Consider the following 25260-nt stretch of genomic DNA (forward strand, 5'->3'; position numbering starts at 1 on the left):
TTCATCTCTATTTTCCATTAATTCTTGTGGAACACCTAAAGGGTTAACAAAGTTTGTAAAATCAGTTTTGAATACCTTTAGGGGTGTAGTTTCTAGAATGGGGTCACTTTTTGGAGTTTCTACTCTAGGGGTGCATCAGGGGGTCTTCAAATGTGACATGGCAACTTAAAATTATCCCAGTGAAATCTGTCCTCCAAAAACCATATGGCGTTCCTTTCCTTCTGCGCCCTGCCGTGTGACCGTACAGCTGTTTACGACCACATATGGGGTGTTTATGTAAACTACAGAATCAGGGCAATAAATATTGAGTTTTGTTTGGCTGTTAACCCTTGCTTTGTTAGTGGAAAAAAATGGATTAAAATGGAAAATCTGCCAAAAAAGTGAAATTCTGAAATTTCATCTCCATTTTCCATGAATTCTTGAGAAACCCCTAAAGGGTTAACATAGTTTGTAAAATCAGTTTTGAATACCTTGAGGGTGTAGTTTTCAAAATGGGGTCATTTTTGGGTGGTTTCTATTATGTAAGCCTCACAAAGTGACTTCAGACCTGAACTGGTCCTTAAAAAGTGGGTTTTGGAAATTTTCGGAAAAATTTCAACATTTGCTTCTAAACTTCTAAGCCTTCTAACATCCCCAAAAAATAAGATGTCATTCCCAAAATGATCCAAACATGAAGTAGACATATGAGGAATGTAAAGTAATAGCTATTTTTGGAGTTATTACTATCTATAATAAAAGTAGAGAATTTTTTTATAAATACAGTCTCAGAATGGCCTGGATAAGTAAGTGTTTTAAAGTTATCACCACATAAAGTGACACATGTCATATTTTCGAAAAATGGCTGGGTCCTTAAAGGGAGTCTTTCACCTAATCTGAGTGTTTTAGACCGCTCAGATCAGGTTATAGACTCTTTGACCCTCATTACAATCGTACCTTTCTCTTCTATGTCCCTCGTCCAGATCATGAAAATAACACTTTTTAAACTTATGCAAATGATCTTCTGAAGTTGCCCAGGGGCGGCGTTACTGGGCGATGTGCCCAGAAAAACACACCTCCAGCCGGCGGACGTCACGAGCAGCACCAAAGGACGGCGGGCTGGCAAGTGGCCCACACCTGCGCACTGCTCTGCCCATTATGGGCAGAGGAACAGCTTTTCATATTGCGCATGCTCCGGCCAACTAAAGACAGCCGGCCGGCGCATGCGCAATATGAAAGTCTGTTCCTCTGCCCATAATGGGCAGAGCAGTGCGCAGGTGCGGGCCAGTTCCCAGCCCGCCGTCCTCTGGTGCCGCTCGTGACGTCCGCCGGCTGGAGGTGTGTTTTTCTGGGCACATCGCCCAGTAACGCCGCCCCTGGGCACCTTCAGAAGATCATTTGCATAAGTTTAAAAAGTGTTATTTTCATGATCTGGCCGAGGGACACAGAAGAGAAAGGTACGATTGTAATGAGGGTCAAAGAGTCTATAACCTGATCTGAGCGGTCTAAAACGCTCAGATTAGGTGAAAGACTCCCTTTAAGGTGTTGAGTTCCATCATAGAGGATCAATACCGGAAAAAAAACGCATCAGTTTTGTCCTAATGCACTCTGAACGGAAATCAATCCGTTCAGTATGCATCAGGATGTCTTCCGTTCCGTCCCTTTCACAGTATTTGGCCTGAGAAAATACTGCAGCATGCTGCGGTATTTTCTCCAGCCAGAATTCCGGAACACTTGCCGGATTGCCAGATCCGGCATTAATTTCCATTGAAATGTATTAATGCCGGATCCAGTACCAAGTGTTCAGGAAATTGCCGCACTGACAGAACCGGTTTTCTGGTCTGCGCATGCGCAGACCTTTAAAAATGTGAAAAAAATAAATTCCAGATCCGTTTTTCCGGATGACACTGGAGAGACGGATCCGGTATTTCAATGCATTTGTCAGACGTATCCGGATCCCGAAACAAAAGATATCCGTTTTACATACGGATTTCCTCATCCGGCAGGCAGTTCCGGCAATGGAACAGCGCTAGTGTGAAAGTACCCTTACAGTGCTGGTTTAGCCTTGCTTGACCATTTTTTTATGACCTGATAGACACACATTCCTTTCCCTTTAATGTATTCATCCTGGTAGATTATAGCATTCAGTACAGATCCTGAGAAATGGTTATTGTATACATATTAGAGGAGCAGACCATTAAATCCTGCCAACAAGCGGAAGGACGTTGCTGGGTTTTGGAACTCTTGGGAATGAGTACTAGATAACACTGGAATGTTTTGTTGGAATGCTTGTGATACACCGATAACTTTGCTTAACAAACATGCTCTCCTCATAGAGGTATTTCTACTTGTCTGCAGGATTCTCATTCAGATTTAAGTGGAGTCAAACATTTGATGGTGAGTGCAGATGCTTCTTGGATACATTTCTCTCAAGCATTTATCAAGTAGGATCACAATACATACAAGCATGAAGCAAACAAGACTGCTGTTTCCAATTTGGTTTCTTAAAATTATGGAAAATATTAAAGGGCCATCTGTCAGAAGATTGGTACCTATGAAACTGGCTGACCTGTTACATGTGCACTTGGGGCTGAAGGCATCTGTGTTGGTCCCATGTTCATATGTGCTCACACTGCTGAGAAATATGATGTTTTAATAAATGCAAATGAGTCTCTAGGAGCAATAGAGGTGTTGCCATTACTCCTAGAGGCTCCGCTCTCTCTGCAACTGCCACGCCCTCTCCACTTTCAATGACTTTAGGAGACGTTAGGGCCAGGCATGATCACGTTTACACTGCCTGGTCATGTCAATTAAAGTGCAGAGGGGGCGGCAGTTGCAGAGAGAGCAGAGCCTCCAGGTGTAACAGTAAAGCTCTGTTGCTCCTAGAGACTCATTTGCATTGAATAAAACATCATATTTCTCAGTAATGCGGACACATATGAACATGGGACCAACACAGATGCCTTCAGCTGCCAAGTGCACATGTAACAGGTCAGCCAGTTTCATAGCTACAAATCTGCTGACAGATGCCCTTTTAAGGTCATATATAAAGTATATACACAAAATGCTGTTTCACCTTTTTTCTTCAGTTTTTTTTTACTATTGTAATTTAGGTGTGGTGCTACAGAAAGACTGCGACACTGACTATAAGTAGAGATATGTGAGATAAACTTGAGTTCATAGATTTCCTAGCCTGAAATGGCTTTTTAGGCTTAAATGGAGTTGTGTTAGGACCAAATGGAGTTATGTTTTACTGGATTACTGTATCAGACCTCTGATGGGTCAGTGTGACCCTTCCTTATAACAAGACAGATTAGATTGCATTTAAAGGGGTTGTCCCACAAAACATATTCTACATTTTTCAAACCAGGACCTGGATCTGAATATTTTAGTAATTGCATGTAATTAAAAATGTATTATAGCCAGTGAGTTATTACATAAAATATATCTGTATAGCGCCACATGCTCCGTTCCATCCTTCAACTGCCACCAGCCTTATATGTTGTGAGAAGCTGAGAGTGTTACAGGGAGAGAGCTGCAGCAGAAAGGACATGCCCACTGAGAAAGGAAACACCCTCTGAGAAAGTTCTCAACCCCTTGAGCTGCCAGCTTGATATAAATCTAGCAGAGCAATGAATGGGCAGATCTCTGGATCCATGTGAGGTACAGGGCTGGTTCTAGCTTTGTTAGAAAGAGCTTGTCATGTAACGTATGATGTCTGATTTTCATTTTTACGTTAATCATGGGATAACCCCTTTAAATGTACAGCAAATAAAAAAATGTCTAGATTTAATTCTTTAGATTCTAATGTTCATGTCTAACTATGCAAAATCATTTTACAAAATAGTCACATTAAGCACACCCGTATGTGATTTGGGTACATAGCAGCAGCAGACATACCATATGTGCAACCACCTGTACAGGGAACCCAGCAGGCAAGGGGGTCCATTGCCACCTTTAGGGGGTTTTCTGCTTTCTGTTAGTGACCCCTCCTTAAAGAATGATATTTTGAGACACTATGCACCAGGGGCAGACATAGCTATGGTCCCTGGTGCAAGAACACTGTATGGGCCTCTTGTTCTCCATCCTCTTCCCAATCGCACAGCACACCTCTGTGTCCCTCCAACAATTCACCAGTAATTGTGAGCTATGAAATTCTTTACCTCAGCCCCTTACGTTCACTCTAATAGAATGCACCCCATTTAAAGAGGCTGCAGCGCACCGTTGAGTACCACAGCCTCCTCACAGCATACCAAGCACAGCGACATTCAGTTGAATAGGACTGAGCTGGCCTAGGAACTGGCCGGTGAGTGCTGCGGCCTCTTCAAACAGTTTGGCGGATTTGCCGCAATTCGGACCCTCACCGTTCAGATATTGGTGACCTATCCTTAGGTAATAGAAGTGATAGAAAGTAAATAAGCTCTGCTCAGAGAGGGTTATTTTCTTAGATTCTTATTCTCATTGCTTTTTTAAATAATGATGTTTATGGAGATTTTCTTCTTTATTTAACAGACTTTCCTGCTTGCCTCTTGACAGTCACAAAGTGTTTTGGGCAGTCAGGGAAGGAGAGTTAATTAACATCTAGTTAAATGGCATAGAGCAAATGGGACCATTAGAAGCACCACACAGCCATTAGCGCTGTAATAGAGGTGTTACTTTAATGCTGGTTAGATATCAATTTCCTATACATGCACATGAGAAAAAAATGCTGTGTAGTACGGGAGTATGCCACATATGCATGGGGTTCCGTACTTCACATCGGGGCCCCGTTCTTGACATAGGGCGGGAGTCAGAGGTCGGACACAGACTTATCTGATATTTATGGCATATCCTAGCAACATGCAGATAATTAGGTGGCAATCCCCTATTATCAAATTTTTTATTTCTTTACAAAAATGTATTGTTGCTAGTCTATATCTCTCGCTCTATGCACCAACCTTTTTTTTCTTCTAATTATTAGCATTCTTAAGTTCTCCCACCTTAGCCCTTGACTGGGAGTCATCTTACACCACTTCTTCTTTCTTCATTGGTAGAGCCTCTCTGCTCTGTTCCGTTTCAGGCCCTACTGACTACAGCAGTTACTTTTGTTAAGAGACTATCTGTGGTCACGGAGACAGTAAGGTATTGAATATAGACAGGAGATCATTTGTAACAGAAACAGATATCACGCAGTAAAATTACTGCAATTATGTTACATAGAAAGCTATCTGTCACATAAGTTACATGTTTTTTTTCTCTCACTGAAATTAACCCCTTAGTGACTACCCATACATATTTTTACGGCGGTCAATAAAAGACCTTAAATTAGGCGGCTGCCTTTTTACGGCGGTCTAGTCTAAGCACTGCACAGGTCTCCTATGCAATGGAGAGTGGGGGCTTTGCTCTCACCTGAGCGCCGGGCTCATGCTCCAACAGCCTGGACCTGCTGAAGCGATGAAACTGGCTGTTTAACCCCTTAGATGTTGTGGTCAATAGTGGACCACAGCACCGAAGTAGTTAAGAGGGAGGGACCTCCCTTTTTCTCCCATCTGAATAAGATCAGGGGTGGTGATATCTTTGCATAGCAAAAAAACGCTGCCTGCTGGTGTCTGTCAGTATAGCACTGACAGTATAATACACTGCATTGCATAAGCAGTACAATGTATTATAGAAGAGATCAAAGGATTGCCTTGTGGGACTATTGAATGGTTAACAAAAGTTAAATAAAATTCTCTCCACATATTTGTTATCGACCCACACTACACAATTATCATGTAATTTATCCATTATGGTGAATGCTGTAAAAAAACACTGCTGAAATTGGTGTCTTTTGCATAAAAAAATAACTAAATAAAACGCAATCAAAAAGTGTTATATACCCCAAAAATGATACAAATGAAAAGTACAGGTCATCCTGCAAAAATCAAGCCCTAGTAAAACATAAAAAAACTGTATGAATTTGGTATTATCACTGTAATCATACTGACCCTGAAAATAAAGTTATCATGTTATTTATGCCCAAAAATGTACAACAAAAAATTTATAATGTAAAATCTCAGTGGGAGTATTGCTGTTTCTTGCCATCTCCCTCAGAAAGAGGTAATAAAGGTTAATTAGTATATTATATGTAGCCAAAAATGGTGACATTAAAAACTACAACTTGTCCTGCAAAAAACAAACTCTCATACGGCTCCATCGACAGGAAAAGAAAGTTATAGCTCCTGGAAGGCGACGATGAAAAACTTCTCTTAGCCATGACATATCAAAAGTCTTGATTGGTGTTGGTTCGAGGGCTAGACCGTGGAGAGTGAAGCACTCACAGAGCCCTCTCTCTTCTTCCTGCCGCAGACTGAATCAAGATGGGCCCATAGACTTTCTGTTGAGTCAGTCTCGCTTCCATCTCCTGCAGTGATGAGAAAGCATGCTATGTGAGAGCTTCTCTCTCCTTGTTGTAGCTAACTGTGGGGATCTCAGCACTTCGACCCCCAGCGATCAAAACCTTTTTAGTGTCACTATGACAAAATTAAAGTTTTCCCAAAGTACAGTGACAGTTTGTAAGCCGGCCATACACATTCGATGATTGTCAGCCAAACCCACAGACAGTGTGACTGGATGACCATCAAATGTAAATGAGGGCCTCCTGACTCTCCCACGACAGCATATGTAGTTCTACTTTGATGAAAAGACATGCATGCTTTGGAAGTAACCATAGTCAGCCATTTTGAATTTATGAGCTGAGTTTGCTCCCAAATGAATATATGAAAAAACAGACATGGTAAAAACAGCACAAATAACTTGTTGAAATGAGTCTCGTTCCTTTCTGGAAACAGAGCATAATTTAATGACCACAAACCAAGTAAGGACCCAGAGCATGGTAGGTGAACCTCAAAAGTCCAAGCGCACCACTATTACTTTAAATTAAAAAGAGTCTGTATATTGGTAGTAATGGTCAGAAGTGCAGTTAGTGTCAAAGCACCTTTACTCCAAAGGAGCGATCTTCTCACCAACAATGCAGGCACTGTCCCCTTGCTAGCCTCCTCGTAGCATCCTCTTTGACGTTCCCCCCCCCTGTAAACTAGTATGGATTACCAAAAGTTGGTGTAGATAGCCACACTGCAGACCCCTCACACTTTCAAATCACTGTTTGCCAACTGGAGCTACATGTCTTGGATCACTATCCTCCAACAATAACAGGAATATAGAAACACAAGATGAATACTTACAAGATGAAACTGCTGATATCCACCTAACCCCATTTCCATGGTGAGCAGCCACTTCCTCCTGCTCTCCGTGAACAACCCGGCATAGACGGCACGATCGCGCCACTTGATGTCTTCTGGATGCTCCTGACCTCTTGGGGGCCCAACCTCTGTTCATCTGGTAGGCCACAGGTCTACAGCACGCTATGTCTTACCAGAGTAAGTAGCGAGGCAGTGTGCAATAGGCTTTCATATCGCCCTTGCTTCTAACTGGATCCGCTTCTTGAAGATGCACATGCAGTTGAAAGCAGAACCTGTTTATCGGATAGGCCCTGTTACTTTCCAGGCCATGTTGCGGTCACCCCTCCCCCTGCAACCTTAAGGGTCCATTCAAACGTCTGTAAATGATTTGCGGATCCGCAAAACATAGACAACGGCAATGTGCATTCAGCAATTTGCGGACCGCACATCGCCGGCACTATAATAGAGAATAGGACGTGTGCTATTTTTGGGCGGAAACGGAAGCACGGATGCGGAAGTGCGGATCCGCAAATGTGGATGCGGACAGCACATTCCGGCACCATTGAAAATGAATGGGTCTGCACCCGTTCCGCAAAATTGCGGAACTGATGCGGACCCATTTTGCAGACGTGTGAATGGACCCTAATTGTTATGCTACTGCTCTCAGCCTGAGCGGTACCTAAAAACAAACTTGTAGAAAATATGCTTCTCACTCTTTCTTTGTGTCCTCCTTTTCTTGTTTTTCATGTTTTTTATAGTGGTTTATATTATTTTTGAATGCACTTTGGGCTACCAGGTCAACAGTTTAAAACACTGATATATCAAATGCTCACATATGCATTTATATATTAGTTAAAAGCCATATATATTCGATAATAATTTTATATTAGATATCAACTTCACACTTACTGCACTGACTTACCATACAGATGATATTTCCCAAATTGAAACATTGAATATTAGTAACAAACAATATGTAATTCCTGTATGTTGCTTGGAATATGTGTAGAAGTTGAGCACAGTATTTGTGGAAGATCATTAGTTACTACCTAGCAGACTACATAGGATAAACGACCACTACCCCAGGTAAAGCAGATAACATGATTAAGGACAACGCAACAACCCATCCTTCCTGGAAGCTGCTATATAATGTTTGAAAGCTTATATCAGGTATCTTGATACATGGACACATTCCTGTATTACTACTTCACTTGTCAACATTGTTCATCTTCTTTTTGTTCGCTATCTAAAGCAGTCTACCTCCTGTTTTTAAAAATGTGATTGTATAGATTGATAATGGCTGTGCTCAAATATATACATTAGTATAGTGTCTGAACTTATAGAATTTATTTTTCTATCAATCTAATTGTTGAAGGATGGAGAGAAATGGAAAGAAGATGACTGTACCGAGTGTGAGTGCCAGAATGGTCAGATCACCTGCTTCGTTCCATCCTGTCCATCGTGCCCAGTAGGAACTCTGGCAGTAAAGAAAGGTGGAGAATGCTGTCCTCAGTGCAAACAAGGTACCAGTGGGACATGTACATGTAAACCTATGGGAGATAGGACAACAGTCAGCTTCTACCCAAACTGTAATGGGTGCTAGTAAATCAAGTAGGATAGAGGTTTGGTTTAGTGACTATTGATCTTGTGAGGATGGGGCTCCTTTTGAGCACAAATTAACAGAAAGCAGCTGCACACCTGCCTGAGCACCAGACCAACATGATCTGGTGATGAGGCAGGTGTGGAGCTGCTTTCTGTTTGCATAGTAGCCGTCAGGGGAATAACTACCAGAGCGGAAGACCATGCGACTGCTATGGGGCTCAGGGCAAGAGGGGGCCCAGTCTTAGTTGGGATTATCTCCTCTTCTACTGGGGGTGAAAACCTGGTCAGCACTCTACCCTCTAAAGGAACAACTTTTAGCAATTGAGGCAGTGATAAATGGCCCAAGGGTCATTGAAAAAGGTTTAGGCAGAAATCCTTCTGTCCTGTGTGGGGGCCTGGTTTGATCCTTGCTATCGGACCTTTACTTCTCTATGTACGTCACTGGTAGCCTTATATATATAAGGAATATATTTGGCTGGTGATCTTTTTTAAATTTTTGTTCAGATTATTTGCACTGTCCTAGATCTAAATTGAACTACGGTATATTGGGGTTTCTTGGAGCAGCGATAACTGATAAAAATACATCTTGGACAGTAGACTGTATGAAATATAAAAAAAAATCTTATTTGTGCTTTCTGCTTCATTCTAATTCTAGAGCAGTGTAACCCAGACTGCTTAACCTGCTCTCAGTCTATTGACCACTGTGACATCTGCCGTGATGAAGCTCGCTTGTTGCAGATGGGACGCTGTGTGTACAGCTGCGACCCTGGATTCTATCTGGATGGCAGGACATGCTTAGGTAATTCATGTTGTAACTGCTGAAAAGAACTTAGTTTTTTTCCTGTTTCCTATTACAGAAGCTGCATGTGTCTGAGGTTTCTTTCAGTCTAACCAGTGTTTTGTATTCTGCCTTAAGCTGTAGAATTTTAGCGAAAAATCTCCTTTGAGTATATTCTACAATTCTAGATACTATTTCCTTAATGGGGTTGGTCCATCATGCACTTTGGTGGCTATCGCTGTCTCTAGAACGGCCCCCAAAGTGAATGAGGGTAGACTGTGCAAGCGCGCCCACCCTCCATTTACTTCTATGGGAGTGCACCAATTCTGCTTTTTCCGGAACCCCAATAGAGTTTAATTGAGAGGTGGGCGTGCTTGCAAAGTGCAATCTCCATTCACTTCTATGGGAGATCTGGAAAGCACGTAGCTCTTTTCGGAACTCCCATAAAAGGGAATGGAGACCATGCCGCACGTGTGCTGTGCAATCTTCTTTGCTTTGGAGGCCCCGTCCTAAAGATGGCACCTATTACGATATGCTACCAAAGTGTGAGATGGGTATACCCCTTTAATACGTTTGTTAACTTAGACAATATATGTAACATAACCTAGTACCTTCTTCACATTTTAGCTGTTATTATTAGCCATCATCATAATTCACTGATGTAGTCCATCTGCATCCTGGAAGAGTTCAACTGTGCAGCTGTGACATTATGTTTTGGCTGCAGTGATGACATCTGACTGCTTTATCCAATCACTGCCTTCAGCCGTATTTGGCATGAGACCGCTGAGGCTAGTGATTGGTAACAGCAATCACATGTGGTGTATGGGCACGTCACCACTGCTGCCAGGAAAACAAAGCTTGGAGGGGCCAGATTATTACATGCAAGGTAATCCAGGTACATGTCTAGATCTCTTCTTGATTAGACTATTCATGCCCCTTAAAAGTTTCCAAATTTTTTCACGCTACAGCCACAACTTAAATGTATTTTATTAGGATTTTATGTAATAGACCAACACAAAGTAGCAAGTATGTGTGAAGTGAAGAGAAAATGATACATGGTTTTCAATTTTTTTATTTTTATAAAAGTCAATACTTTGTAGGGCCACCTTTCACTGCAATTACAGCTGCAAGTCTTTTGGGGTATGTATCCATCAGCTTTGCACATCTAGAAGCTGAAATATGCATTCTTCTTTGCAAAATAGCTCAAGCTCATATTGGGTGTAGAGAGTCTGTGAACCTAACCCTGCTTCTCCACAACTTTATCCCTGACCTGTTTGGTGTGTTCCTTGGTCTTCACGATGCTGTTTGATCACTGATGTTTTGTAACAAACCTCTGAGGCCTTCACAGAACAGCTGTAGTTATACTGAGAATAAATTACTTACAGGCGGATTCTATTTACTAATTAGGTGACTTCTGAAGGCAATTGGTCACACTGGATTTTATTTAGGGGATATCGGAGTACAGTGGGCTGAATACAAATGCACGCCACACTTATAAGATATTTATTTATAAAAAATTTATTCTTTTCACTTCACACATACTTGATAATTGTGGTCTATCACATAAAATCCCAATAAAATACATTCAAGTTTGCAGGTGTAACGTGAAAAAATGTGGAAAAGTTCAAGGGGTATGAATACTTTTTCAAGGGTATATATGTGTGCAAAAGATGAGGCAGCACTCCAGAGGTAAAGTGAAAAACGATGGACCCTTTATTGACCCCTCTGCAGAGGGGTCAATAAAGGGTCCATCGTTTTTCACTTTACCTCTGGAGTGCTGCCTCATCTTTTGAACATGTATCTATCTATTAGCCGTTGACCCTGCGGCTGGGAGGATTTTGCACCCGTGCTATTGGACTAGTGCTGCTGTGTAATTTTTTGTTTGCTATATATATATATATATCTCATATATTTGGAATAAGGGTTCATTCATTCTAATTTTTAAAGCTATATCTATTTCGAATTTAGTATTTGAAACATTATTTACATTATATTTGTGTTTTGTGTGTTTTGAACAGCTTGTAAAGAAAACTGTATAACTTGTAACAATGGATTTGAGTGTACAGCATGTATTGGATCTCTTCTGTTGAAGGAAGGACAGTGTGTGTCATCTTGTGGACCAGGATACTTCCAGAGCCCTTTAGTCTGTTCAGGTATGTATACCATTTAGTCTACTTCAGTATTTATACAAGAAAGTATCTTTCTACCTATACAACGTATAGAGTATTGTTTTGAAACCCCAACTGAACATATGAAATGAAAGCGTACTTATATATACTATATACTTATATATTTTTTATGCCATTTTATTCTCTGTAGAGAAGGAAATGTTAAAATGCTAGAAAAAAAAACACCAGAGCTTTCACAAGCTGTGTTTTATATTGGTGTTATATATGTTTTATTTTGGTGTTAAATAAACACCATAGAGACAAAAGTGGCTCCTAAAAAAAAAACGCTTCTATGTCCTGTGTTTCATATTTCCCATAGATCTTCAGCTAACATCTGGAGCTGGCGTATTACCACAAAAGAACACAAATGCAAAAAACGCCACTTTAACAGCAACAATGCTAAAAAACACCATTAAAAACCTATATGTCAATCCACCCTAAGGCTGGAATACAGTTTTTGACTGTGTTTTTTTAGTTATATTTTTTTGGTGCAGTCTTTTGGACTAAACAGTGAAGTGGCTATAAAAGAAAGGAAAAGGATCAGTCTTATTTTTTTTGTGGCCGTTTTTAGAGGGCTTCTGACTAGCCTTTTTTTTTTTAAAACACCTCAAGAATGTTTTGAGAAAAACACCATAGACCCCCCTCCCAAAAAAATAAAAAATTTCAAGTACACACATGCAGAAAAACTCCACAAAACACTGTAGTACATTTTAGAATTTCCTATTGCCTTAGAGTTAACATCTGGCCTGAGAATTTTAAACACTGCTAAAAACACTGTTTTTGCAAATAAAACTGTGTGTTTATGAAAGAATCCTTATACTGTAGTTTTTGTTTTTCTTCTATCCACTCCTGGATTTGGCTCAAAAACTGCAGCAAAATGCATGGATGAATCCAGCCTAACTTTAGCATATCCAGGAATTACTATAAGTATTTTGACTTGATGCTTTTTTTCTTGGTACTTATGGGATTATACCATACCTTGGAATTCATTATGCTTAATTAAAAGCTAAACTCCTGAGGAAAGGTCAGCAGCAATTTAAGGTTATTACGAACTCTTGCCTTCATCATTTAAATGGCTTTTCTTATGTGAAAATGCCGCTACGAAGCATCACCATATACAGCATGTAGCTTTTCTAATCCTTATCCTAGTTACATGTTTTACTGTTTTTAGCTGTTGATACCACTGCATGTTTAGTTAATAAGCATTAATAATGCAAAGCAACAACCTGTTCTATGTATAAGGAAGTTATATGTCAGCTGTCCTGTTGAGCTACTGAATCGTTATGATTGTGTATGTTTGTGTAGGCAAATGCTCTCGTTACAGTAAGAACATTTTCTTCATTGATACTCATGGGAATACATCCAATTCGCTTTAGTTCAGCCTGGCTGCTCTGATTGCATAATACAGAGTTTGTGGAGAAAGCTTCAAATTTCACAGTGCCCATAATTCATTTCCAACAATCCTTAGAAAAAGACCTCTGGCTAGTGCCTCATAGTATAGAGTACTGCAGCACTTGTGGGCAGTGTTTTTCTCCTAGCAAAATTTAGCTACATATTTCCCAGAAGACAAGTGCTATGTCATCATTTTTTAGATTGATAGCTATTATTCCTACAAAATATTAATGGACATTGCTTGCTAAAAATAAATATGGTCCTATTGGTATCTGTTCTCTATCCACTCATCCATATTCTCAGATATGCAAACACCTTATGGCCAGATTTAAAGGGAATGTGTTGCGTACAATTTTTTCTGCCAGTTAAAATCAGACAGTGGCACATATCTTTTTTTTGTAATTTAGTTTTAGTTTCAGATTGTACATTTTTAAAATTCTTTTTTTTGAACATGGTTATGGGAGTACCCATCTTGCTTAAGCTATTGTTTACAGCATTTAGAGAGATGCTTTACAGCAGCCACTATGGACCATAGACACAATGGACAGGAGGGGACATCATTGGCATCTGGGAATGTTTTCTAGGTATGCTCTGTGACTTGTGCAAAGATCAGGGGGGTGTAAATAAGCTTTGAATTTTTTTTTTTAAAACTATTGTGGAGGGTGGATCCTGTGTTATCTATATACAATGCATTTGGAAATTCTTCAAACAATTTCACTTTTTTCAAATTTTATGTTGCAGCCATGTGCTAAAATAAATAAAAAACAAATCAAGTCGTCCCCCCCCATCAGTCTGCACTTAATTCCCCATAATGAGACAGTAAAATACGAATTTTAGAAAATGTTGCTAATTTATTAAAAAGGAAAAACTAAAATTTAACATAGACATACGGTTTTCAGACCCTTTGCTGTGACAAATTTAGCTCTGGGGGCCTCTGATTTCTCTTGATCATCTTTGAGATGTTTCTACACCTGGATTGGAGTCCACCTGTGTTAAATTAAGATTAACCAACACTGGATAGCGGCTCACTGTTATTGCAAAAATTGAAAACTTTGGTGCTTTGGTGCTTATTGGCTGTCCGAAAGGCCAATTATTGCAATAAATAAGTGTATAAGTATGTTAAATTATGGTAAGTTGATTGGACATGATTTGGAAAGACACACCCCTGTCAGTATAAGGTCTCACAGCTGACAATGCACATCAAAGCAAAAATCAAGCCATAAGGAGGAAAGAACTGCCTGTAGAGTTCAGACACAGAATTGTGTGGAGGTACAGATCTGGAGAAGGGTACAAAAAAATTCTGCTGCACTAAAAGTTCCCAAGAGCACAGTGGCCTCCAGCTTGGAACAACCAGGACTCTTCCTAGAGCTGGCCGCCCCACCAAACTAAGTAATTGGGGAAAAGGCCCTTGATAATAGAGGTGACCAAGAACCTAATTGTCACTCTGGCTGAGCTCTGGAGACCTTGTATGCAGATGGGAGAAATTTGCAGAAGGTCAGCCATCACTGCAGCACTCCACTAATAAGGACTTTATGGCAGATTGGCCAGAAATAAGCTTCTACTCAGTAAAAGACACATGAAAGACTGTCTGGAGTTTGCAAAAAAAACACCTAGAGGACTCTAAGGCCCCTTGCAGACGAGCGTGTCCAGATTAGGTCCGGATGCGTTGCGTCTGCGATCAGGGAAAATCCTGCGAATAGGTACGCAATTGCAGTCAGTTTTGACTGCGATTGTGTTCCGATGTTAAGTTTTTATCATGAGGGTGCAATGCGTTTTGCACACGCGTGATAAAAAACTTACTGTGGTACCCAGACCCGAACCCAGACTTCTTCACTGAAGTTCAGGTTTGGGATCGGTGTTCTGTATATTTTATTATTTTCCATTATAACATGGTTATAATGGAAGATAATAGCATTTTTTACTTCAGAATGCTAAGTACAAGGTCCATTGTGGGGTTAAAAATAAAAAATAAATGTAACTCACCTCATCCACTTGATCGCGCAGCCGGGCTCGTCTTCTTTGCAGGACCTGGATGAAAAAGGACCTTTGGTGACGTCATCGCGCTCACCACGTGGTGAGCGCGATGATGTCACCGAAGGTCCTTTTCCAGCCAGGTCCTGCAAGAAGAAAGAAGACAAGCCCGGATGCTCGATCAAGTGGATGAGGTGAGTTAAATTATTTTTATTTTTTTCCCCTGATCGCAGACACAACGCATCTGCACCTAATCCGGACACGCTCGTCTGCAAGGGTCCTAAGTAGAGTTGAGCGAACACCTGGATGTTCGGGTTCGAGAAGTTCGGCCGAACTTCCTGGAAATGTTCGGGTTCGGGATCCGAACCCGACCCGAACTTCAACCCGAACCCCATTGAAGTCAATGGGGACACGAACTAGGGGCTAGGGGGCTGCAAAAGGCAGCAAAATGTAGTTAAATCCCCTGAAAACACATGTGGATAGGGAAATGAATTAAAATAAAAATAAAAATTAACCAATATCAATTGGAGAGAGGTCCCATAGCAGAGAATCAGTCTTCATGTCATAGCAGAGAATCAGGCTTCACGTCACCCAACACTGGAACAGTCCATTGTCAGATATTTAGGCCCCGGCACTCAGGCAGAGGAGAGAGGTCCCATAACATAGAATCTGGCTTCATGTCAGCAGAGAATCAGTCTTCATGTCATAGCAGAGAATCAGGCTTCACGTCACCCACCACTGGAACAGGCCATTGTCAGATATTAAGGCCCAGGCACCCAGGCAGAGGAGAGAGGTCCCATAGCAGAGAATCTGGCTTCATGTCAGCAGAGAATCAGTCTTCATGTCATAGCAGAGAATCAGGCTTCACGTCACCCAACACTGGAACAGTCCATTGTCAGATATTTAGGCCCCGTCACCCAGACAGAGGAGAGAGGTCCCATAACATAGAATCTGGCTTCATGTTAGCAGAGAATCAGTCTTCATGTCATAGCAGAGAATCATGCTTCACGTCACCCACCACTGGAACAGTCCATTGTCAGATATTTAGGCCCCGGCACCCAGGCATAGGAGAGAGGTCCCATAGCAGAGAATCAGGCTTCATGTCAGCAGAGAATCAGTCTTCATGTCATAGCAGAGAATCAGGCTTCACGTCACCCACCACTGGAACAGTCCATTGTCAGATATTTAGGCCCCGGCACCCAGGCAGAGGAGAGAGGTCCCATAACAGAGATTCAGGCTTCATGTCAGCAGAGAATCAGTCTTCATGTCATAGCAGAGAATCATGCTTCACGTCACCCAACATTGGAACAGTCCATTGTCATATAATTTAGGCCCCGGCACCCAGACAGAGGAGAGAGGTCCCATAACATAGAATCTGGCTTCATGTCAGCAGAGAATCAGTCTTCATGTCATAGCAGAGAATCATGCTTCATGTCACCCACCACTGGAACAGTCCATTGTCAGATATTTAGGCGCAGGCACCCAGGCAGAGGAGAGAGGTCCCATAGCAGAGAATCTGGCTTCATGTCAGCAGAGAATCAGTCTTCATGTCATAGCAGAGAATCAGGCTTCACGTCACCCACCACTGGAACAGTCCATTGTCAGATATTTAGGCCACGGCACCCAGGCAGAGGAGAGAGGTCCCATAACAGAGATTCAGGCTTCATTTCAGCAGAGAATCAGTCTTCATGTCATAGCAGAGAATCAGGCTTCATGTCACCCACCACTGGAACAGGCCACTGTCAGATATTTTTAGGCCCCGGCACCCAGACAGAGGAGAGAGGTCCCATAACAGAGATTCAGGCTTCATGTCAGCAGAGAATCAGTCTTCATGTCATAGCAGAGAATCAGGCTTCATGTCACCCACCACTGGAACAGGCCACTGTCAGATATTTTTAGGCCCCGGCACCCAGACAGAGGAGAGAGGTCCCATAACAGAGATTCAGGCTTCATGTCAGCAGAGAATCAGTCTTCATGTCATAGCAGAGAATCAGGCTTCATGTCACCCACCACTGGAACAGGCCACTGTCAGATATTTTTAGGCCCCGGCACCCAGACAGGTTCATTCAACTTTGGGTTGCCCTGCAATATAATGGTAAAATGAAAATAAAAATAGGATTGAATGAGGAAGTGCCCTGGAGTACAATAATATATGGTTAAGGGGAGGTAGTTAATGTCTAATCTGCACAAGGGATGGACAGGTCCTGTGGGATCCATGCCTGGTTCATTTATATGAACGTCAGCTTGTCCACATTGGCTGTAGACAGACGGCTGCGTTTGTCTGTAATGACGCCCCCTGCCGTGCTGAATACACGTTCAGACAAAACGCTGGCCGCCGGGCAGGCCAGCACCTCCAAGGCATAAAAGGCTAGCTCTGGCCACGTGGACAATTTGGAGACCCAGAAGTTGAATGGGGCCGAACCATCAGTCAGTACGTGGAGGGGTGTGCACACGTACTGTTCCACCATGTTAGTGAAATGTTGCCTCCTGCTAACACGTTCCGTATCAGGTGATGGTGCAGTTAGCTGTGGCGTGGTGACAAAACTTTTCCACATCTCTGCCATGCTAACCCTGCCCTCAGAGGAGCTGGCCGTGACACAGCTGCGTTGGCGACCTCTTGCTCCTCCTCTGCCTTCGCCTTGGGCTTCCACTTGTTCCCCTGTGACATTTGGGAATGCTCTCAGTAGCGCGTCTACCAACGTGCGCTTGTATTCGCGCATCTTCCTATCACGCTCCAGTGCAGGAAGTAAGGTGGGCACATTGTCTTTGTACCGTGGATCCAGCAGGGTGGCAACCCAGTAGTCCGCACACGTTAAAATGTGGGCAACTCTGCTGTCGTTGCGCAGGCACTGCAGCATGTAGTCGCTCATGTGTGCCAGGCTGCCCAGAGGTAAGGACAAGCTGTCCTCTGTGGGAGGCGTATCGTCATCGTCCTGCGTTTCCCCCCAGCCACGCACCAGTGATGGGCCCGAGCTGCGTTGGGTGCCAACCCGCTGTGAACATGCTTCATCCTCATCCTCCTCCACCTCCTCCTCATCCTCGTCCTCCTCGTCCTCCAGTAGTGGGCCCTGTCTGGCCACATTTGTACCTGGCCTCTGCTGTTGCAAAAAAACTCCCTCTGAGTCACTTCGAAGAGACTGGCCTGAAAGTGCTAAAAATGACCCCTCTTCCTCCTCCTCCTCCTCCTCCTTCTCCTGGGCCACCTCCTCTTCCATCATCGCTCTAAGTGTTTTCTCAAGGAGACATAGAAGTGGTATTGTAACGCTGATAACGGCGTCATCGCCACTGGCCATGTTGGTGGAGTACTCGAAACAGCTCAACAGGGCACACAGGTCTCGCATGGAGGCCCAGTCATTGGTGGTGAGGTGGTGCTGTTCCGCAGTGCGACTGACCCGTGCGTGCTGCAGCTGAAACTCCACTATGGCCTGCTGCTGCTCGCACAGTCTGTCCAGCATGTGCAAGGTGGAGTTCCACCTGGTGGGCACGTCGCATATGATGCGGTGAGCGGGAAGGCCGAAGTTACGCTGTAGCGCAGACAGGCGAGCAGCGGCAGGATGTGAACGCCGGAAGCGCGAACAGACGGCCCACACTTTATGCAGCAGCTCTGACATGTCGGGGTAGTTGTGAATGAACTTCTGCACCACCAAATTCAGCACATGCGCCAGGCAAGGGATGTGCGTCAAACCGGCTAGTCCCAGAGCTGCAACGAGATTTCACCCATTGTCGCACACCACCAGGCCGGGCTTGAGGCTCACCGGCAGCAACCACTCGTCGGTCTGTTGTTCTATACCCCGCCACAACTCTTGTGCGGTGTGGGGCCTGTCCCCCAAACATATGAGTTTCAGAATGGCCTGCTGACGTTTACCCCGGGCTGTGCTGAAGTTGGTGGTGAAGGTGTGTGGCTGACTGGATGAGCAGGTGGAAGAAGAGGAGGAGGAAGCTGAGTAGGAGGAGGAGGAGACAGGAGGCAAAGAATGTTGCCCTGCGATCCTTGGCGGCGGAAGGACGTGCGCCAAACAGCTCTCCGCCTGGGGCCCAGCCGCCACTACATTTACCCAGTGTGCAGTTAGGGAGATATAGCGTCCCTGGCCGTGCTTACTGGTCCACGTATCTGTGGTTAGGTGGACCTTGCCACAGATGGCGTTGCGCAGTGCACAATTGATTTTATCGGATACTTGGTTGTGCAGGGAAGGCACAGCTCTCTTGGAGAAGTAGTGGCGGCTGGGAACAACATACTGTGGGACAGCAAGCGACATGAGCTGTTTGAAGCTGTCTGTGTCCACCAGCCTAAATGACAGTATTTCATAGGCCAGTAGTTTAGAAATGCTGGCATTCAGGGCCAGGGATCGAGGGTGGCTAGGTGGGAATTTACGCTTTCTCTCAAATGTTTGTGAGATGGAGAGCTGAACGCTGCCGTGTGACATGGTTGAGATGCTTGGTGACGCAGGTGGTGGTGTTGGTGGTACATCCCATGTTTGCTGGGCGGCATGTGCCTACGTTCCTCCAGAGGCGGAGGAAGAGGCCGAGGCGGCAGCAGCAGAAGAGGTAGCAGGGGGAGCCCGAGTGACTTCCTTGTTTTTAAGGTGTTTACTCCACTGCAGTTCATGCTTTGCATGCAGGTGCCTGGTCATGCAGGTTGTGCTAAGGTTCAGAACGTTAGTGCCTCGCTTCAGGCTCTGATGGCACAGCGTGCAAACCACTCGGGTCTTGTCGTCAGCACATTGTGTGAGGAAGTGCCATGCCAGGGAACTCCTTGAAGCTGCCTTTGGGGTGCTCGGTCCCAGATGGTGGCGGTCAGTAGCAGGCGGAGTCTCTTGGCGGCGGGTGTTCTGCTTTTGCCCACTGCTCCCTCTTTTGCTACGATGTTGGCTCGGTCTCACCACTGCCTCTTCCTCCGAACTGTGAAAGTCAGTGGCACGAACTTCATTCCATGTGGGGTCTAGGACCTCATCGTCCCCTGCATCGTCTTCATCCCTGACCTCCTGTTCAGTCTGCACACTGCAGAAAGACGCAGCAGTTGGCACCTGTGTTTCGTCATCATCAGAGACGTGCTGAGGTGGTATTCCCATATCCTCATCATCAGGAAACATAAGTGGTTGTGCGTTAGTGCATTCTATGTCTTCCACCGCTGGGGAAGGGCTAGGTGGATGCCCTTGGGAAACCCTGCCAGCAGAGTCTTCAAACAGCATAAGAGACTGCTGCATAACTTGAGGCTCAGACAGTTTCCCTGGTATGCATGGGGGTGATGTGACAGACTGATGGGCTTGGTTTTCATGCGCCATCTGTGCGCTTTCTGCAGAAGACTGGGTGGGAGATAATGTGAACGTGCTGGATCCACTGTCGGCCACCCAATTGACTAATGCCTGTACCTGCTCAGGCCTTACCATCCTTAGAACGGCATTGGGCCCCACCAAATATCCCTGTAAATTCTGTTGGCTACTGGGACCTGAGGTAGTTGGTACACTAGGACGTGTGGCTGTGGCAGAACGGCCACGTCCTCTCCCAGCACCAGAGGGTCCACTAACACCACCACGACCATGTCCGCGTCCCTTACTAATTGTTTTCCTCATTGTTACCGTTCACCACAATAAGAAAAATATTATTTGGCCCAATGTATTGAATTCAAATTCAGGCCTATTTTTACAGACACCTAACACTATCTGGCTATCTATTTAGGTACCATATTACACTAATACAGGCACAGCAGTAATGACAGATTTAGCTGAATATAAATTTGAGGCCTATTATTTAGGCGCTGGGTGACAGGTATACGTTTACGGACAGAATTAGACTTGGATATGCACAGTAGCGTGTGTGTGAAGTTATTGAGAATGACCCTTACAGCACCTTGAATCTAATATACCCTTTTATGGATAGATTTAAAGTAGGCCTGATACAGCAGAAACCACTAATTTAGGAAATTGCTAGGTTGGGAATTGTATTTCAACCCAGAACAAAAACTGTGCTTTGACGGACACAATATAACTTGACCAGCTACAGCAATAACCACAGATTTAGCTGAATATAAATTTGAGGCCTATTATTTAGGCGCTGGGTGACAGGTATACGTTTATGGACAGAATTAGACTTGGATATGCACAGTAGCGTGTGTGTGAAGTTATTGAGAATGACCCTATCAGCACCTTGAATCTAATATACCCTTTTAATGAATAGATTTAAAGTAGCCCTGATACAGCAGAAACCACTAATTTAGGAAATTGCTAAGTTGGGAATTGTATTTCAACCCAGAACAAAAATATATCCTTTGCCAGACAGCAGACAGTATTACAATTGGCTGGCCACAGCTGAAACACCAGATTTAGGGTACTGCTATTTTGGCAATTGTATTTCACCCCTCAATAAAATAGCAAGCACAGCCAAGCCCCTGATGTAGGATATAGCAAAAAAATAACCACACTATTGATGGTTAAATGGACTTGGTTGCAGCTTGCCCCTGATGTAGGATATAGCCAAAAAATAACCACACTATTGATGGTTAAATGGACTTGGTGGCAGCTTGCCCCTGATGTAGGATATAGCCAAAAAATAACCACACTATTGATGGTTAAATGGACTTCGTGACAGCTTGCCCCTGATGTAGGATATAGCAAAAAATAACCACACTATTGATGGTTAAATGGACTTGGTGGCAGCTTGTGCTGGCGCACCACAAGCCACAAAATGGCCGCCGATCACCCCAGAAAAAAGTGACTGAAAAACGCTCTGGGCAGCCTAAAAACAGTGAGCAATTGAATAGCAGCAGTTCAATGATCCACAGCTGTAGATCGATCACTGTCTTAAGTGTTTTGGAGGAGTTAATCACTGCCTAATCTCGCCCTAACGTCGCAGCTGCAACCTCTCCCTACACTTGTAACAGCAGAGTGACGTGCAGCGCTACGTGACCCAAGCTTATATAGAGGCTGAGTCACATGCTGCACTGGCCAATCACAGCCATGCCAATAGTAGGCATGGCTGTGATGGCCTCTTGGGGCAAGTAGTATGACGCTTGTTGATTGGCTGCTTTGCAGCCTTTCAAAAAGCGCCAAGAAAGCGCCGAACACCAAACCTGAACCCGGACTTTTACGAAAATGTTCCGGTTCGGGTCCGTGTCACGGACACCCCAAAATTCGGTACGAACCCGAACTATACAGTTCGGGTTCGCTCATCCCTAGTCCTAAGGCCTCTTTTACATGAGCGTGACGGATTAGGTCCGGATGCATTCAGGGTGCGTTCAGTGAAACTCGCACCATTTTGCAAGCAAGTATAGTCAGTTTTGTCTGCAATTGCGTTCAGTTGTTCAGTTTTTTTCAGCGCGGTTGCAATACGTTTTGATGTTTGTGATAAAAAACTGAAGGTTTACAAACAACATCTCCTAGCAAACATCAGTGAAAAACGCATTGCATCTGCACTTGCTTCCGGATGCAATGCATTTTTCACTGAAGCCACATTCACTTCTATGGGGCCATAGCTGCGTGAAAAACGCAGAATATAGAGCATGCTGCGTTTTTCACGCAACGCAGAACTGCTGCATGAAAAAAAACGCTCATGTACACACGCCCATTGAAATGAATCGGTCAGGATTCAGTGCGGGCGTTATGCGTTCACGTCACGCATTGCACCCGCGCGGAAAACTCGCTCGCGTGAAAGGGGCCTAAAACTTTGAGCAACAAGGTTGTCTGGTCTGATGAAACCAATATTGAAATTTGCCTTCAGTTCTAATCATTATGTCTTTAGGAAACCAGGTATTGCTCATCACCTGCCAATACCATCCCTACAGTGAAGCATGGTGGTAGCAGCATTGTGCTGTGTTTTTTTTTTCCAGCCGGTAGGACAGAGAGAGAATGGTTAGGGTTGATGGAAAGCTGATAGGAGCAAAGTACAGAGATATTCTTAATAAAAACCTGATCTAGATTGCTCTTGATCACAGATTGGGCCAAAGGTTCACCTTCCAACAAGACAATGACTGTAAGCACACAGCCAGGACAACACAGGAGTGACTTAGGGGCAACTCTGTGAATGTCCTTGAGTGGTCCAGCCAGAGTCCTGACTAGAAACCAATCAAATATTGGGTGATTGTTTTTTTTTTATGTTGTTTTTTTGTTATTTTAGCACAAGGCCACAACATAAAATCTGCAAAAAAGTGAAAGGCTTTCCAAATGCATTGTATAGGTGATATTTGTCATTGTAATCCTGTCTGTGATGATAATGAGATTACTGCTGAAAAGTAATCTGTACAGAAAATGAACTCTTGCTATATTATTAGCCTTGGTGGCCAGTGCAAAAATACTGGATTTTAGGATTTTTTTTAAATATAGATGATGACTTGGAAAATAAAATAACATTAAAAAAAAAATTGAAAATATGTTTAACATGAAAACTTGATTTAAATAATAGGTCATTTTCTGATGACACATTCCTTTTCAAGTTGTATGGAACTGTAAGAAGGACTTATTCAGACAAGTAGTGTCCACATCCATATGCAGAGTGTACAATGGACATCACACAGACTGAACACTGGACACATTAAAGTCAATGGGCCAATGCACGTCAAATTTTCTTCTCTGCAGGGAAGATTGTAGCATACACTATTTTGGTCCAATTTTTATGCTAGATACATCCATTGAAGTCAGTGTGTGCACTATAAAAATGGACAGCGCATGGACACCATTTACTGACGTGAAAAAACTGATAACATACCGATGCCATATGAACAGGAAGAAATGGCTAAACAGAACACAGTCAGAGACAATGCTGATTTCCCACAGATTCATTTGTTTCATTTAAGCAGATGAATGTTAGTATTATACAGGCCGATTTTTGGCCAATAATCTCTTCCCTCCCGACAATTGCTTGTTCAATCGGCCTGTGTAATACAGGCTTTACATTGCTTGTCTGAACATAGCATAGTTAGTAGGGTGGTGCGCTAGTAATGTTCCTTGATGATTATCTTGTGTGCTTTGTGTAGTAGGGCTAATAACTTTTTTGAAGCAGCATTGTTTTTGCATTGTGACCTGTGATTGTCACCTGCAGCCCTATGTAAAAATACAGATTGATACAATGACTTGTGCCAAGTGACAAACTCGGTTCTGCTACATTTCAGAAACAACTTATCTTGCTTTGCATGCCCTTATACTGTAACTTTCTTGCCAAACACGACTTTACCATATTTTCATGACAGTAAATTTATTGTATCTGAATCCTTCTAAATCCTAGCTAGTGCAATGAATTTGTAAGTGCAGCTTGTCATTGTAAATATAGCTGACATTTGGCTTTAGTGCTTTCAAGAAGAGCATGGTATAAGCCTGTACTGAAAGCTTTCATTTTACAAACCTAAGCTGGCAGTCATCTTGTCAGATAGATCAATAGTGATAGAAACTAAAATCGCCCAAATCATTGTGATTTTTTTCTGCAATCTAATAATCCTTATGGGTTTTTTCAGTAAATTGAAACACTATGTAGATATCCTAAGAAAATGTAACAATTTTAATGGCTTGGTAAAAAAGTTGTTTCAGGGCATAAAAGCTTCACTTTATATTTTCCTAAAAAGGAAGGGGTACTTTTAAGAGGTGTAATTTATCTGAGACGTTTGCTGATTACACTAGCATCTAGTAATAATGTAATGTAGTGTAAAGACATCATAGGGATGTATTCACCTTTAAAGTAGGGATGTCATCGGAAAGCATAATGCCAGGCACAATTGCTTGTAGGGCTAGCTTAGCAGAATATAATGATCCTATTGTTTCATTAAGAGAAAAAGTAGTTAAGTGCACAGGGGGCAGGCCCAAGCCACTCTGTGCACTGTTCCACCTCCTGCTCCCTCTGTCAGGCCCTCCTTCTTGATTGACAGATCCTAAGAATATGCCATCAGTATAAAAGTACTGGAAAAACTCTTTAAGCTTTACCCCACACCTGAAGAACACACAAGAAAATGTAATTTTACTTTGTCAAAAGCAAGTCTGGAGTGCAGAGGGTAGAATATACGGTAGATACACATAAGTGTCAGTATTGGAAAAATATAGCACTTTGGGGTGCTTATCGCCATAAAATGGCTGCTGATGGAGAGTCATGTGACCAGGCAGATCACCTCCATGTGATGCCTCCACCATTCATATCCACTGCACCTGCCATTTGTACCGGTTCTGTTGGGAGTTTAGAGCAGGTACAGTGTATTTGA

The 25260-nt window shown here is 43.2% G+C and overlaps 1 protein-coding gene across 1 annotated transcript in view; it reads left to right on the forward strand.

Moving 5' to 3' along the window:
- Positions 1-25260, forward strand: part of FRAS1 (Fraser extracellular matrix complex subunit 1) — a 487428-nt gene that overhangs the window by 224180 nt on the left and 237988 nt on the right. Inside the window, exons 11-14 of the mRNA XM_040418026.1 lie at positions 2335-2373; positions 8551-8698; positions 9433-9576; positions 11574-11708. Of these exons, the coding sequence (XP_040273960.1) occupies positions 2335-2373; positions 8551-8698; positions 9433-9576; positions 11574-11708 (466 nt within the window). The remainder of the gene's footprint in view (positions 1-2334; positions 2374-8550; positions 8699-9432; positions 9577-11573; positions 11709-25260) is intronic.

Source organism: Bufo bufo, chromosome 2, assembly GCF_905171765.1.
Source record: "Bufo bufo chromosome 2, aBufBuf1.1, whole genome shotgun sequence".
NCBI lineage: Eukaryota > Metazoa > Chordata > Amphibia > Anura > Bufonidae > Bufo > Bufo bufo.